Here is an 18,321-nt window from a genome sequence, read left to right as displayed (position 1 = left end):
AATGTTTTAAAAATTAAAATGGCGTATCATTTTTCCCCTCTGTTGGAGTGTACGCGTATAAAAAGGATCTTAGCCGAAACAGGTTTGTAATTAAATCAATTGAGTTTGATGAACAGAAAAATTAGGAAGTGATCTTTCGCCTTTCATACCTTTTCCTCTGCAGGATGAATGACCTTCTTCATAAACATTTATTGTATTTTATAATAACGAAATCGTGTGTGTGTGTTGTATTGTATCTGTGTTGTATGTGTTTATTCACGTTGTATATTCGCCTGTTGTGCTGTGTAGTGTCTTGTATGTGTTTGTTCACGCTGTATGTTTGCCTGTTGTGTGTTTGCATTGTCTACGTGCATACTAGGTCCATCGAAAGGGGAGGCTGGAGATTTTTCCCGGCCAGGAGAAAACTTACGAGCCCTTACTGGTTTCTACACCTAAAAATTAATGTTAATTTTACTAATAGAAAATCTTTAAAACCGCTTTTTTAAATGAAAAAATAAAAAATAAAACATTCTACCCATTATATTCTTTCAAAAGAAGTAGCAACAGCCGTTCTTTTAGGGAAAAAGGGGCCCGCTCTATTCCGTCCCCACACAAGCTCTCGACGGCCCTATGTTGTACACATACACATAATATAATGTTTTGTATAATGTATATGCGCGTTGTCTTATGTATTGTATTTATATTTAATTTTTGTAAAATACAATAAATATTTATGAAGGTCGTTCCTTCTTGGGGAAAAGCAAGAAAGAAAACACAGAATTAATAAAATAGTGTTTAAAACGACAATTTTACTGTGTTTGTGGAGTGATTAAAGAAGTTCAAAATAGTCCGTATCAGTAATTTTCGTTGTCCCTCACCATACTATGGACCCTCAAAATGTGGCTTATCTGAAAGGTCATAGTGAAGAGACACGGATCTCATTTTCCTATTATTAGGGAGACTTGTATATATATATATACAGTATATATACATGCGACCTAATAGAGGAGACGAGTCACACGCAGTGTCATGCCGTATTAAATTTATTTATTTAAAGTATTAAAGTATAAGTTTACTGTTTATACAAAACAAAGTCACTAAATATAGTTCAACACTCGTTCAATAATCAAACATATTTTCTTTACAAAATACAACTACAGAATGATGTCACACTGCGAAACACATACCAAAGTAACAAAAGATTTCCCTGTTAAAATTCCCTTATAAATTAAATATTTCGTAACACAATTACGTGTATTAAGTCATTCTTACGCTCTTATACATTAAATATTGGCGTATAAAGCTGTAAATTCGGATGCGTCATATTTAAATACATCCTGAACCGAAGTAGAAATCTCTTATAATTATAACTATGACGCATCATTGAAACAACAGCTGCGAAATCGTGAGAGAATGCCTCACACAATACATTTTTCCCATCCCAATACCGGACACCCTTCTTAACTCTCCTATACCAAGAGGAGTTACACAAGATAATGTATTTTAGTGACATTTCTGTTGAAACAACGAACATCCGTTCGTGTCACTTCCTTCCTTCCACTCTACTTCCACAGTGAAATTTTATCGATACGTATGGTAATAGGATGTTAAATGTGACTAATTGTTAGTCAACACGCTGGTATAAGCGTAATTTTCTAAAATAATACACCATTATTTCAACAAATTAGACGACAGACTAATTTAATCGATGTTTATAATTGCACTAATTAAAGTTCCCGTCGAGTCAAGGGTGTTAAGTCAGTTTTCTCGTATCAGCTGTATACGCAACTGTCTTCGTCTTTCAAATTTTGAAGGTCTAGTATCTATGAGAAACGTCAACGTTATTTGTAAAGTGTTAGTTAAAAAAGAAAGGGTACTAAATCTACATTAAAACTAACGATTAAACACCAGTTTATCAGTTTAATTCAATGAATTTCAGACAAAATTTCACAATTCGAAAATAAAAGGCAAATTTGCCTTCTAGAATCCATGAAGAAAACGTTAACAGTACTTATAAAGTGTTACTTAATATAGGAAACATGCTACGTCTACATTAAAACTGGCGATTTAGCATCAGTTTACCTTCTTAATTTAAAAATTTTCAGACAAAATTTCACACTTTTATAACAGTTTCGTCTAAGAGAAAGGTGTAAATTCGAAAATACAAGCCAAATTCCTTCTAGAATCTATGAAAATTGGCTAATAAACAGAAACGTGTTACGTCTACGTGAAAACTAGCCAATTTTGCTCATCAATTACGAATTTACTGTCAAGAATTTTTCATTTTCATAATACTTTCGTGTAAGAGGAAGGTATAAATTCGAAAGTAAAAGTCGAACGCCCTCATAAAACTTTATAGTAAGTGCACAAAGTATATCAAAACACCTCATAAAATATAAGAGCGTAAATGCTATTTCACATGCCACAAATCTATATGTGTAATTTAGTCGAAAGGAATAATTTAATTAATGGTTTTTATTTTTATAATTTCGTAATACGAGTTTTTATCGTACCATAATGCAGACATGGGAAACTAAATATTCGGGTTATGGTAATTAAGTAATTTTATCAAGCAGTGAAATGTTGGTTATATTATCCTTGCGTAACTGCATAGTTTATTGACCCAATATTACAACCTTGAATGTGAAAACGTTAAAAATAAGATTTTATTCTCTTATTTTTTACGTACAATAAATGTTTATTCGTGAATACTTCCATAGGAAGAGACGTTTAGTCATTAATATTTATACCGAAAATGGGTTAATTCTGATAGTTTATCAGCTTTCGAGACTTTAAAATTCGATAATTTCCAATTAAGAATGAATAAATGGCAAGTGTAAACACCCTTTTATTCCACAATACATCGTGAGGAACAATAAACGAAGGGAAAGTATGGCCATAGATCAAAGGTTTCACTCGTTATAGCATGTCTCCCTACCCTGAAAATTAAGCTTATTTCTCCATTATAATAATTAATAATGTAAAAAGTTTTTAAATAAAATTTCATAACAGATGGCGCCACGCAGAATTTAAACTTTTTCGTCGGAAAAGTTACGCAACTCGTTGTTGAAATTGTTTTTTTATGTAGGCCACACTACAAACGTTTATTCCCGAATATTTCCCTAGAAGGAGACATTTCTCTCGTCAATTTTTATGCGAAAAATGTAAATAAACAGCTTAGAATAATTGAAAAAAATTCAATTAATTACAATTAAAATATGAACAATTGGCGATTCTAAACACGTCGGGAAGAAATAAATTATTTATTATAGAACTATGCGGTTTGTTTCTATCCATTATTGAAAAGATAATCTATTTTACGAGCGTACTGTAGATTAATTATGGTCCTTCAATGCGTTTTTTTACGAGACACTACCCTTGATTAATTTCTCTTTAATACACGACGAGTTTTATGTACAATTACGCATCGAAATGTGTACTTTTTAATGTGTTTTTCTATATCATTAAGACGTGTCTAACTGCATAAAAACAAATGGAAGTTACACACAACTCACGTTCTTTATATATATAGCCCTTATCTATATACTAAAAGTGTCGGTGCTGGATTTATTCTTTCAACTGTAAAATATCATATAACAAGGTATAAAGATACGAAACAAAAAAGGAAAATAAGTAAGAAGGAAGAGAAAAAAATGAGTAAAATTATGGCAAGATGATAAAGTTTCTAAAGTTGTAGAGGAAGAAGATTCGAAGAAATTACATAGAAAGCAATTTGAAAAAAGTAGGTTCATGCATGATAGAGTTACAACCTGAAAGAGAAATAATAATTAGGGAAAACGAGAGTTTTTCGAAGAATAAAATAAAATTTAAAATAGAAAAATATATGAATTTCTAAATTTATTTCAAATATAAACACCACAGGGTGGTCCATAAATCGGTTAATCGATTAATATTACGATGCAACAACCTGTGTTGAAGAGTTGAAGTAAGGAAATATTCCAATAAGACGGAAATTTAAGCTTTACAACGGTAGAATATACTCGGTGGGCCAGAAATCAAAAAAATTGATTTCTGAAGATGGTAAAAAGCTTAATTTTGAGGGTATTTTTTAAATAAAACTGAGAATAAGGAGCTGTCAAAAAAAGCGTATGTGATGCGCTGAATCATCCAACATCTCATTTCAACACCCAGATGAAAAATGATGCTTAACGGGAGCTCCTCCTCATCCTCAGACGATGCTAGTCCAGTATCGTCTGAGGATAGTCCAGTCGATGCTAGTCCTGAACACTTATCCAGAAGCTATCCAGCATTTAACTCTAAACTCCTAGATAACGTCGAAGAGAAGCATCTGAGGATAAGGAGAATTTCCTCAAAGTGCGTGTTTAGTGCATTTTTGTTAGTGTTGGTGACGTTTTTTACTTAAAAATTTAAATTACCCTCCATAAAAATTAAAAATTACGAGTTTAGTGTAATGGAGTGGTGATAAAACCGTTCCCGAATAGCCAAAGAAAACGTAATGAAATAAAATATGACCGAATAAAAACGCATTTAAGTTTTATCATTTCAAATGAACCATTATAAAATTCCCCAGGGAACGAATTATTTAAAATAATCCAACATAAGAGTAGTTTAAAATTACATAAAAATAATACGGCACTTGTAATTGTAAATATATAGCGATTTACCCGGATACAGCGTAACAAAAACCCCGAAAAAATGTTGTAAACTCATTAATCTGCAATTTATTATTAAGAAACTAATGAATTTTATTGGGAAACTTTGCAGAAATTAGCGTTAATTATAAAATCTCGATGGGTAAACTTTGTGTTGTGTGTAAAGATTACACCTCGGAGAATTCGAAATTAATTAAATCCAAGAATTAAGAAACAAAAAAAAATAATAGAAAAATAATAAAAATGATCAAGAATTTGCGACTTTTCTTAATAAAATTAGCATAAATTCGCTCCCCAATTCTCCGACGTGTAAGTTTTTAATAACATTAAATAAAAGACATTGTGGCCCTTCTTTGTACTAAATTCGATTTAATTAAGTTATAGATAAGTCTTATTGTGACTGAAGTGATTTTCGTTTGTTTACAGTAAATAATTAAAGAAAAATAAATAAATAAATAAATAAATAAACTTACAGCTATGAGCTTACGATAGAATTTATAAGCCTGGCTGCCATAAGCGAAACCGTACAACGCATCACTGCTTTCACTTTCTTCCTTCTGTAACAGATAAACAAGTGTTTATAAGTGTTTAAATACCTCAAAAATCTAATATTAATTGTATAAATACGTAAATTTTACACCTTTCGCATTATAAAAATAAACTACGCCAGTGTGTTTATTGTTACAGAAGCTACACTACGCGGGATGGCCCAAGAATCATTTAACTGTACGCGGTTTTTTTTTTGTGCATACGAATTCGTTATAAGTGTTGTAATTTGCGTACAAATATAATATATATATATATATATATAAGTTACAGGGTGGCCATTCTGTACATATATTTAAAGTAAATGACCCGTGTAAATATGTATAAATTATATATATATATTACAGGGTTTAAACGTGTTTATAGCAATATTTAAAGATAGGAAACGTGTGTTTTAACTTATAAACAAGCTCAATGGCATTCAAAATTCTGTAAATTACTACTCTGGGTTTAGTTTAACGAATACCCAATGATTAAATTGCCTTGTATACGTGCTCGTTAGCGAAAATATGTTATGTAAAATTATAGAGAATGTTCTTTGTTAATGATATTATATTTGTACATTCGTATATATATTGATTATAACTTGTATATAACTAGTTTGGAGACCTCGATGAAATCTTTAATGGGTTTACTGCATCACATATTCATCTTTGATGTATAATTAACTATCGATACGATCTAAACTATTCTACAATATCTCAATGTATACAAGAAAAAATAATTCATGTATATTTAAATAGGATAGGCTTGTATGTAGTTAATAAAGTAAAAAAAACCAGTTATTTAAAACAAAAATACACACAAATCATTTGTACGGGGTTAATTCTGATGCTTTACTTATTAATTATACTTAAAATTAATTCATTTAAATGTTAATTATTCGTGTAAAGTTATAAAATTTATAGTAATTTTTACAGCTTTAGAAATTATCTATAAAACTGCGTGCCAGAGAATTATCTTTAAAGTTTCTAGACATTTATTTTCTAGATTTTATTATTCTGGAAGTGAAAATGTGTAGAAATAAACCGAAAATTGCATCTCGTTAACATAAATTGATACGGTAATGTCATAAATTATATAAAAATTATTTTTAAAACTTTCAAATGGAAGTTATAAAATGTTAGAAGTCATCATTAATCTTTGAATTTAGATAAAAGTTATCAATGAAAATTCCTAGTTTATGTATTTTATTTCTAGAACCTTTGCGGTTCTTGAAAGACGTATAAACTTATACGTTATTATTTGTTTATAACCCAATTATGAACAGGGAAAACAATACAAAATAATGATTACACACAGTACTCAGATTCCTCCCCTCCTATCTCGAGCAAAGATGAAGATGTCAGTGGAATATTTGGTCTTCTCACCCTGTGTTATGTTAACAGGTAATGTCTCCAGAACTGAATTTGTGTTCCTCTTTCCTGTATCCATCAGTCGATGGATACAGGAAAGAGGAACACAAATTTGAATGGTGTCTTTGACTATCTACAATTATAGAATAAAGGCGTGCTCTGTAATTATACACAGTACAATCTACATAAACTGTTGGATACATCAATGTCTTTACTGTGTTGCAAAACAGTATTTTTCTCATAAATTTGTGCAGTTAATCAATAGAAGGTTAGTATTAAAGACAGTAAACAAGAAAACACAATATACACAAACATAGATTAATATTTATTAACACATTCCCTATAATAATGATTAACAACATATCACAGTTCGATTCATAACCGTATTACAATAATTTACATTAAAAATAATAATAAAAGACCACAAAGGACAACAGATAAATCAGCCAGGAAGGCCTACACCCCCGTTAACTATATGGCACAAAACTACTGTCTGGGTAACCAAATGTCCTCCTCACTCGAATAAGAACTGTGAGATGACGAAGATAACCTAGAAGAGCAATGATTCGACCACTTTGATAGGCCATTATTGCTGGCAGACGGGCAAGATAAAGACGAGGGCGAATCAGTTAGAGTGACAGTGTCAACGTTCAGTTCTGTAGTGACGTTGCTGAGTACCCTGGATGTCTTCTTGCAAGTTATTGGTAGGTTTGGTTTACGTCTACTTTCAGTGATACGGCTGGATGATGACGTTTTATGTATTATTTCCCTTGTACTTAACGGTGGTGTTGTTGGAGGTATGTCAGGGGATGCACTTACTTTTCCAAAAAAGCTCCTCAGTTTATTTATACCTGGAAATTGCGGCCCTCTCCTCCTTTCTGCTTCGGATGGCTGAAACATATAAATGATTACAATTATAAAACTGTAGATTTAATTCATTTTTTTTTTTTTAATTTGTATACACATCACTGATCTTTAAAACTAGTATCAGGGAATCCGTGCTTCAGTTGCTGCTCTAAAAAAGAACAGATAGAAACAAATATATATAACTATCCTGAATGGTTTCTTACGGTTGAAACATTCTTGTTACGTCGAATTGTTAGTGTAAACACAGAGATTACAGTAACAACAAACATCCCGTAGGGGTATTTTCATGTTTTATAACATAATATTCGCTTTATTAAGTGATAAAAAACGAGTATTCCTTTTTTATAAATGTACTCTCGAGTGTTCCTGGGAACGTTTTACACTAATTTATCATCTTTTTATAAGAACTGTCACATGATACAAAATCAGAAATGTGCAATCTGCTCTTTTTCAAACATCTGCTTATTAAAAACAACACTATCCAGCCTTAATAAATTACAATTAGGTGCTAATAACGTTATTTAATTTACATAGCCGCTCTACCAATGAAATTATTTCGGGTGTAATTTTTAGTATAAAAATTACAGCCTTCTGTGCTCACCCCTTCCAACACAAAGAGCACAGAATGTATCAAATTTAGCATTCTTTCACGACAGAAAAAGGAAGTAACGCGAGAAAAACTAGCAGGGAACTTGTTTTAGTGCACACCTCGCCCATTTGCATCAGAATGGTGACCAAAAATTCTTTAATTAATCCCCAAAACTTGGCATTTAACTCATCCTGGGTGTTATCTATCTAACACTAGCAAATTTAACACCCCCTGTGTGTTATCCGGCTAACACTGTGCAGAACGAAAGATCGTCATAACCCGTTATCTAAATCGATTATGCCACACATCTCTCCCTCCTTAATGTAATTTAATCTTATCAAAATAATTATCCCAGCGAGTAAATAAATATTACTGTAGTAGCATTGTGTCGTGTATAAAATCCAGATTGCTAAATGTGTCTTAGGTGAGAGGGGGTTAAAAAACTAGACAAGTTGATATTAAATATCGAAGAAATTGAAATGTTACTCTGTGTTATAAACATGCAAATTGGAGTCCATTGACACTTGAAAACGTGAAGAGTTGGGTGTCAATGGACTAGTGAAGTCTCACGTTATCAAAAATTAAAAAAAAATCATCATCGTCAACATCATCATCATCATAAGCCAGAGGGTGAAAAAAAATACAAAAATAAATCTCTCTTTCTGTGTATTAATTATTATTTACTGATAACACGTTTCGCTTTATATTAAATAATTACTTAAGTTTTTATTATGTAAATTCGCTGCAGGTAATTAAATTTTTCTCTTGTTAACTCTGTAAGCTTTTCCTCCTCATTATTATTTAATGTTTCTTTTTTTCTTTATTCTTCTTCTTTTTTCTCATAAGCGTATACGTTTAAGGATATTGAATTCTCTCACTTTAACAATTACGCCACCACTTTCTACAATTTTAATTCTTATTAGGGGTCTAAAAAGTAAATTAAAAGCTTAGAAATTGCCGTATTTCTTCCTCTCTCTCCCTCGTAAAATTATGAAGTTGGACGAGACACAGAAAATTTGGAAAACATCAACATCCGCTTCTAATTTTTCTAAATATTTATAGTTCAAAATGTGCATATTATAAGTAATATACGGGGTGTATCTAGTTTTATTAATAACGCTTAGTATTCTTTTTAAGATTATGAGGCCTTGTTATACGTTATTAATGCCTTACCTTATTGTATTTGCATCTTAAGGCCTTACCTATAGCTAGTCACACATTACTACGGTCTTACCTAACCAATTTATACGTTGCCAAGGCCTTAATTAATTCTTATCATGTATTTTTTAAGGCCTTAACTCGTAACAATGGCGCCTCATGACCAGATTTAGCATTAGAAAAGGTATTTATACCGCAGATAATAGAGTAGAAAATAGAAAGGAAATAAATCGAATTTATTAAAATCATTTTCGAGTAAATGGCATTAATAAATGACGTTAATAAATCACATTTCCCTTTAAACACCTTTAACCGATTAAAAATACAAATTCATTTATCAAATTCGTTTTGTTTCTGGTGGTAATTCTTTTTGTTTGTCGTCTGTTAAAGCTATTAAAAATTATCTTTTTAAAGCATCAGGAATTTCCTGTTTAAAGAACAAGAATGTTTAATTTCTAATTAAATCAAGACAAGAAAATTTATTGGATTATAAGAATAGAATTAACTTAAAAAATGTCTTTTGATTTAAAGTCATTTGGTAGGATTTTTTGTGGGTTCTGCATGTAATTTTTTTAAAAAAACAAAATTCATTTGAATAATTAATTATTCAGCAAAATTGTTTAAATATATAAACAAATAAGATTTAATTTGTTACACTTTAATTCGAAAAGAATGCAAAAATTAATCGTATAAAAACCTACAAATATAGTTTAAAACAGATTTTAAAAATGCAAAAATTAATCGCTCAATTCAGGAAAAATACAAAATTGTAATTAGTTGACCCAAGAAAACACAAAATTTAATTGCCCAATTCACAAAAAAATATATAAAATTTAATCGCCCAGTTTCGGAATAGGGCAATAAATTTTATGATTTTATTTCAACAGAGCGCAACGAAACTACTGAGTTTTGTTTCTTAAGTTAATATACAGTATAACCTCCGAATAGCGGACACCACCGGGTCAGAGAAGTTCGTCCGCTATTTAGAGGTAAGCGTAATGGATGTCCTGTTTCAAGGTTCTGGGGATTGTAAAACTGTTCGTTAAGTAGAGGTGTCCGCTATTTGAGAGTGTCCGTTAATAAAGATTTCACTGTATAAATTTCTAGAAGCTTGTGTAGACTTCTAGAACCTACTGTATATAAATTTATATAACTAACTTAAAAAAAAACGAAATTCTTACCATTCTCATCCTGCTTTCGATTATATCGTGAGGTGGAAAAATATATCTGGAACAAGTGAAAGCATAGCGAATATTAAGCCCGACGAGACCGACCTGAAAATAAGGAACAAAACTGTATAAAAAACAAAATACGGAATTATTAAAAACGATAACAGTGCCAGCCTTTCCTGTTGTTTATTATAACTAAAACTTTATTCCCTGTAAAGGCCGGGCGCAAAAAAAGAATGACACTAGAAAGTTCCTCTACCCCCATCCGATATCTCTAGTCATTTTCGAACGGGACCAACTGGTGTAAAGACGGCGCCAGACAGACAGACACACACACACGCTGTTGATATTATTTAAGTCCCCCCTTATATATATTTTACTTTCTCTCTTCTCCCTCCCTCCCTCCCTCCCTCCCTCCAATCCCGCACTTTCGACGAAATTTACTTGTCAACATCCATGAAACTGGAAGGACTGGTAAGCAAAATAGGTGCCTCTTATCTAAAATTAAAAGTAGGGGGCACGTTTACACGTTTAAGATACACAGCTTCCCCCCTCGCCCCCGTCTTACTTCCCCCGGTTGACGAGGAGTGCGATCTTTAATTAATTAATTAATTTGTCAAATGGTTTCTCTTACCTCTTCGCGTGTATCCTTTTTAACAATACAGAAACTTGGCTAATTTTTAACTCGTGTCTGATCACCCGGTTTGGGTGTGAGTGACTTTAGCCTCGGCTACCCAACTACTACAGCCGCGTGACGTCACTTCCTTGCGTGATTCAACCGGGATTAGTCGGTGGAAAGTATGAAAAGGAAGACATCTTTTATTCGACCCAATTTCACGTTACCTGAGCGAGATAGTGAGAGCGTATTATAGAAAATGTACGAAGGTGAACCTTACTTTTAACAATAGGGAAATCTATAAAAAAGGGCACAGAATATTTTACCCTGTAAATCTTACTGTTTGAGTATATTCTGTGGTGTTAAAACGAAAATAAAGGCCGGTACGTGAAGGTTTTGTGTGTAAAAGGTCGAAGTTTATTGTGTTTGATAAATTAAATGATGAACTTGTGCGATATTTTATGGATTTACGTACTTATAAGTTTTAAACCTGCTTTATTCAGTGCATAACTTTATTAATCTTTACCTATATACACGTATGTACATGTTTTATATACAATAACATTGCGTTTTGTGTGTAAACTGCCGTTTTAAACCTGCTTTACGTGCATAACTCGAAACGTTTGTTAGTGCTTAATGCTTATAACATATTTATGTATCCATGTATGCATGTACATGTTTTATTTACATGTTTTGTATACAATAAACATGTGCTTTACATGCAAACTGTTTACATTTCGCTAAAACGTTACGAATTTTAAAAAAATAAAGCAAGAATTTGTCGTAAAAGCCAGCTTATTTTACTCGAAAGACAAAGTTTTTCTAATGTGTCTGACGTTTATGCGGAACTATACGGGGTGATAATTAATATAACAGACGTCCTGCACCTTGCAGACACGTAAATTTGATAGAACAAAACTAAACAGGCACGAATTTTATAACAAGTTAGCGTGAAAATCTGAATAAATTCATGCACGTCGACTGTTAGAAGATAAATCAACGAATTTTTTTATTATGTTCAACAACAAAAACATGTGCGAATTTAAAAAAACGCTGACCAATTTTAGACAATTAAACCGTGCAACCGAGTAGAAAAACGCACCAATTAAACGCCTCTTTCATAACCATTAGCAACACAAGTGATTCATTATCAATAAAAGTTACTCTTCTATGCTAACTGATGCCTAATTCTAACGCGTGGGATAGAAAGAAAGGAAAAAAGAAGTAGGCCAGTGTAAAAAAACAAACACAAACACACAACAGTACGTGGCACAGCTGACGGGGAAGAAAACACAGCATGCACACAAATGCACGCGCTTACGTATGAATATGTATGGAAGTCCGTGCGTGATTAACGTCACAATTGGCGTCGCTAAGACAAGAATTTCGGACTTCAACGCTAAACGGAGGTAAAAAAAAACCTCGCTCGTGCGCTCTGACTGACATATTTGTAAACTACAATGTGCCAACGACACAGAAAAATCTGCGGATATGCAACACACTTTCCAATGTAGTTTAAACATGCGAATTCTTTCTTTTTTTTCCAAACAAAGGGATGGTTAGCTGACAATACTCGCCACGTGACTAGCTACAATTTAAGCTATATTTAGACAATTAGCCCCGTTTGAATCGCGCTCCGTCCTTTAATAATAACAAAAAAAAATGTTTGTATATAAAATAATGACGTAAAAATCCCATTATCGGGATGCTGACTGGATTTAATAAAGGGGTCTTTGACCTTGAACGATGCCTAATTAGCATAAATCCCAGTAAATCTATCCACAGGGGTGTATTTTATGTAATTTATAACCGTTAGATCATGAAAGTGGGATCAATTTCGAGGAAGGTCACGGGGGTAAGTCATTAGAAGCGATAAGAATCAGTTACTTTGTCAATAATGCCTGGTTAATATGTAAATTGGCACGCCTTGAAATAGTTTCAGCAAGTAGACAAAGCACGCGGGTCAAGGGAAATGTACTGTACGTGTTTACACTCTATACGAAATTTTATCTAATTCCCTTATTGCTAATAAAGGGAACGTTGAAAACACTGGATTATTGATACAACAGGATACGCCATAAATGAGGAAATGATCAGGATACAGCAGGATTTTTCTCCCACAGGAGGCAATATCCTATCAATAGGTGTGGGAAGAAATCAATAACGAGTGAAGCAAACTGGACACCCCCTGTTACGCCATTGATTAAAGCATTAGCCTGGAACATAAACGTTACTTTTTTTATGTGGGGGAAGCTATCAACGTCCTGAACGTTAAAATTATCGATCTTGCTACTTTACGTCGGGCTGATGTGACCGCGTGACGAATTATTACGCCATTAAAACTGCTTGTACGTCGTGAGAGATAAATAAAAACGATAATTATACATCGAACAGATGATAATTGTACGAGTAAACACACACCAATCGTTAATTATACGGGGCTAAGTCGATCTAAAGTTAATGTTAACTATTATATGCGGCTTAGGGAGCGACCCCCTAATAAAATAAACTGGAATTGAAGTGTGTATAAAACTCTTTTGTAATGCTCTTGTAGGTCCTAGTAGCTTAAATTCGATTGTAAAATTTTGACTAATTCGTCACACAAAGCGGTTTGAAGTTTATTGTGTACGTTGTATGACTGCGTACAGATAAATACACGAGACGAAACTAAGGTCAGTTAACTGTGTTTCATTTCGTATGTTTCGGGTGTAGTTGCAAATATGAATCGTCAAATAATTTTGTTAAAGCTTAAGGGTGGGCCAAAAGTCACTTAAACGATGTACGAATCAAACGAAGGGTAACTTCTTACGTTGTGTGGTTTGAAGAAAAAAATTTAAAAAACACCTCAAGAGTTTATAATTTTTCTAATGAAAAACAATTTAGACAATAGATAGCCCGTGTTATAAAAAAAAACGAAAGGGGTGATTAAAATCGTTTACAACCTTTCTACGATAATATAATTTAATATATTTTAAAAAGAAATCATTTTACATCATTAAATTTTACGCCGCTTAATTAATTAAACGGCATTTATGTGGTGAGCTGCTTTATTAATTAACGACCCTTCTACATCCCATCTGGTGTAACTGAGAGGTGAAATGATCTTGAAGAGTACATTTTCCAACCTGTTGACGTATCCAACATCATAATTATGTAAAGTGTACAGCTTTACGATTGCCGCCCGTCTAACTTTGCATAATTAGAGAACCTATAGGGTGATCCGAAATTCAGTTAACTACGTTTAGTTTCGTGTATTCCGGGTAGAATTGTCGATACAGAAGGCAAACTGAATTCGTTGAAGCGCTGTATTGAAGAACAGTTAATTAACAAACGTGTCTAAACAATTTCTATAATTTTAATAAAATAAATAGTCCTCAAAACACAAACAAAACAGTTAAACTCCTCGAATATTCTCTCATTCCGTACAACTTCCAAAAGTCTATAATAACAATAATTCTAAATATTTACAAGAGCGTGAAAAATGTGATATTTAAAAGAGTGTAATTATGATTTTGTCATTTATTTTATTGTGTGTTGAAGAGTTAAAAATGGCCTTTTCGATGCGTAATTGTGATCAAAATATATTAAAAATTTAGATTTTGTACTGTAATATAACAATAATTACCGGGAGAGAGTTTCTGTCGAGGATATTTTAACGCCCACTCCTTCTAGAAATTGTCTAGAAAAATAATTTCTAAAGGAGTAAGGACCGAAATACAATTACTGGTAGAATACTGGTCTAATATTAGAATATTAGAATATTACACCAATTCATGTAAGGATAAATCCCAAAAAAAAGATGTTTATGTATTTATTCCTTATAGAAAAAGAGAGTTTCTAGAAGGAACAAGCATTTCTGGAAGAATATTACACCAATTTCTAGATATAAACACTTTACATAAAATAGAAAACAAATACAAACGTAAGGTATATATGCATTTATTCCTTCTAGAACTTTATCATTCTAGACAATTTCTGAAAGGAACAGGCAACAGAACACCTCGATTTTCGATCCTCACCCGTGTATTTCAATAGTTATTTCATCGTAATTGTTCGAAAACGACTGCGACGACGTTCTAAACAGCAATTTCTGCTAACAAAAATAAAAACTACGAGTATAAAATTACAATTGGAGCATTCTAAATCGACACTTCTAAGAACAATAGGGAATTCAGCGACTCAAAAAGATAAATTTAAAAAACAGAAAAAAAATGGAGCACAGCAGCAGCGCATTAAACACGATACCCTATGCATTACGAAATTTAAAGGTAACAGGATATTAGACATTACTCTGTGTTTTCCTATTTAAAAAAAATTATTTATTGCTTAATTATAGAAAATATACAGTATGTAACAAACAAAGATATTAAACTTTGAAAATTGCGTGGTGATAAATTATAATTTCAATAAACACTCAGATTCTTTGAATATATTTTAAATAAAGAATATATTGGTGTCACCACCAGGAAGTTGAGTAAAAGGCTTAAGGAACATGTGTATGATATAAGTAAAGGGCACTGCAATACAAAGTAGCACAAACTGAAGGTTCGGTAATTGATTGGAATGAAGCTAGGATTATTAGACAGGTGCGCTCACCATCTTTAGCAATAACTTTGGAAAAATTTGAAATAGATCCTGCAGTACCGGTAAATGTTTGAACTATAAAGACGCCACGAATTTACCAACAGCATGGAAGTATGTGATTGATCATAACCCAGTATAATATGTTATACAGCCCGCACTCGGTCCATATAATTAAGTTTATTAGCGAGGTTGAGGCCGAAGTTTTAAACGCGAAAACGTGTACGTCGAACGTTCAGCGTCGCTTTCCTGTAAGCCTAGAAGTTTGACAATGGCGTTTGGAACGTCGAGCATGATGTCACTGACTTTCCAAACGCTATTGTCAAACTTCTGGGCTTACAGGAAAGCGGCGCTGAACGTTCGACGTACACGTTTTCACGTTTAAAACTTCGGCCTCAACCTCGCTATTGTGTTAATTTACCATAATTTATTTTGTTTTGTTTTATTTTATGTTATTTTAATTTACTTGGATCCATGTCTTTATTTATTTTCTATTTATCTTTTATATAGGCCTATTTATATTTAAACAAATTGTTCGAACGGATATAGAAATTTGAATTTTGTTTCGCATAACGTTCGAACTGGAACTGATACAAAGAAACATTCCAAAAATTTCAAAAATACCTGAGGAGACCTGTGGAGCAGGTAGAAAACGTTAGTATAATAATAAATATTAGTTCTCGGATACATAAGGTGGTTGTGTCGATAAATTATAATTTGTAATTATTAAGCGAGGAAAGGAAACAAACAATCAGCTTCGTAATTAAATACACAGTGTCTTATATTATTATTATTTAGTACCCGAAGAATGCGTTTTTTCGGGGGAAAAATTAATGAGGTGTGGCAAACTATTGCGTTTTGTAAATTGATACGTCATTACCAGTTCGAAGGGTTGAATTTCTTATTAAAATATAAAACTTTTATGGCACATACTTAATGAAGAGATACAGAGGCTGTTATATATAACAGAGAGAAAGTATGGCGATTGCTCAAAAAATGACCCCCCAGATTTTTAATTTTTGGACTCAGGAACCTTGAAACGTCCATAAATTCAAAAAAGTTGGGGTGTTTTTTTTGTATGTTGGTGTTGCAGTCTGTGTGTTGTGTGGAGGGGTACGATTTTGTTCACTCAATTTAAAGCTAAATAACTCCTGTGCCTTTTCTCAAAAATTTATAAAATTTCGCATGGTGATTTGTGTATTAGAGTGATTGATGATATTAAATTTTGGTGGATAAAGGTCAAGGGGGTGGGGAGATAGAGTATCCATGTCGTATCTCGTTATTAGCATTTACATTATTTTTATAACTCATCTCTATCCTCATTTTGCCATTTTATAATAATTAATAATACAAAAAGTGTTCTAATGAAATCTCGTAACAGATGGCGCCACACACAAATTTAACTTTTTTGCCGAGAAAGTTACTTGATTTCTTTTTAGTCGACGATTTAGTGTACTGGCGTGACGCTATATAGTAGATCTCGACCCCTCGGTTGGGATGTGGTAAAGCGTGGTCCACTTTACAAAAGTTAATGATTCGAGTGTTGGTTGTCGTAAAATTGCGATTTATTTTCTTTTAAAAAATGGTGTTAATTGTTTACTTGATTGTTGTAGCGTTGAAAATGAAGTTTCCCCAGCATAATTGTGGTAAAATGTATTAAAAAATTTACGGTTACGTATCAAAAATTGTGCAAAGAGAATTTATTAAAGCTACTTTACTGTTTAGAAATGATCTTTTAGACAATTTCTAAAGGGGATAAACATCAAAATAAATAGGAAAGTGAAGTATTTTTGGTGTTTATTCCTTCTGTGAACCGTCTAATAGACAATGTAAGAATGTAAAAATAGTGAAGTAATTACAAGTAGAATAAGAAATTGCGGATTAAAATAGCTTTATAACCCCAAACTATCTACCTGTTATAATAATAATACTTATAATACTATTTATCTGTTTATGACTTACGTCTACATATTATAACTTTATATAACTTTACCTCGATCCTTTTAAGGAATAATTCTTTCCAAAGTAACAAATCCACTTCATCGTAAATACCAAAAAATCGCTTTATGATCTGTGGAAAATTCTTTAATGTAGATTTCCGAGTAGAAGGAAAATCATAATCGATTACGTTCTCTTCTTTACCAATCGATGGCTTATCTTTATCCATTTTCAATCGAATTTCACACTACCTACAATGATAAATTCTATGAATTAAACAATAGAAAACATATGGATAATTTCATTTTATTACTAAATTAAGTTTAATCTATTGAAAAATTCGTGTTTATGCTACGTTTCTATGGGCTATTAAAGTGTTTTTAATGGAGACATCTTTAAAGTTTCTTAGATAAAAAGATTGTAATTGAGAGTTTGAGGTCGCAGGTCATGGTTTAACAACATTTACACTGGATATCCTTAGTTATTTTTTAAGTAAGGACGTCTGAAAGGATACATTAGTATTAGGTTACTCATAATGTTTTTTGTCGTTCTTTTCTTCGTCGAAACCTATTGTTTTTTAAGAACAAATTTTGTAAAATTTCCTTGAAATAATTCTATTTAAATGTTCTCATTTTCAATAACCCAAAATCTTTAAAGGAAATTTATTTTTCATGCATGTATGGCACTATTTTTTTTTTTTTTTGGTATTATTTATAAATAATTGGGTAAACAATTGTGTTGAACTGTACATAACTTATTGTGGTTTTCGTCATATATTTTATAATTTTTAGCGCTGTTAATCTAGGTTAAGCCCAACTGTCTAAATAAACTCGAAAATCAGAACGCTCTCGTGGAGTGAAAACATTAAAAAATTCGAGTTTTAGAGCCA

The 18,321-nt window shown here is 32.2% G+C and overlaps 1 protein-coding gene across 2 annotated transcripts in view; it reads right to left on the bottom strand.

Moving 5' to 3' along the window:
- Positions 1 to 18,321, bottom strand: part of LOC136973486 (inactive rhomboid protein 1-like) — a 35,418-nt gene that overhangs the window by 11,474 nt on the left and 5,623 nt on the right. Inside the window, exons 2-5 of one of the 2 annotated variants that reach the window (XM_067268218.1) lie at positions 17,488 to 17,681; positions 10,310 to 10,402; positions 7,334 to 7,405; positions 5,087 to 5,170 (exon numbers count right to left, since the gene is read on the bottom strand). In XM_067268218.1, the coding sequence (XP_067124319.1) occupies positions 5,087 to 5,170; positions 7,334 to 7,405; positions 10,310 to 10,402; positions 17,488 to 17,661 (423 nt within the window). In that variant the 5' untranslated portion in view covers positions 17,662 to 17,681. Of the gene's footprint in view, positions 1 to 5,086; positions 5,171 to 7,333; positions 7,406 to 10,309; positions 10,403 to 10,931; positions 11,057 to 17,487; positions 17,682 to 18,321 lie in introns of those variants that run through there. The other variant, XM_067268219.1, reaches the window with a different exon arrangement.

The sequence above is a fragment of the Centruroides vittatus genome, unplaced genomic scaffold, assembly GCF_030686945.1.
Source record: "Centruroides vittatus isolate TY-2023 unplaced genomic scaffold, ASM3068694v2 contig_318, whole genome shotgun sequence".
Classification (NCBI taxonomy): domain Eukaryota; kingdom Metazoa; phylum Arthropoda; class Arachnida; order Scorpiones; family Buthidae; genus Centruroides; species Centruroides vittatus.
Note: the sequence above shows the minus strand (reverse complement) of the source record. Positions and strands in the feature narration are given on the sequence as shown.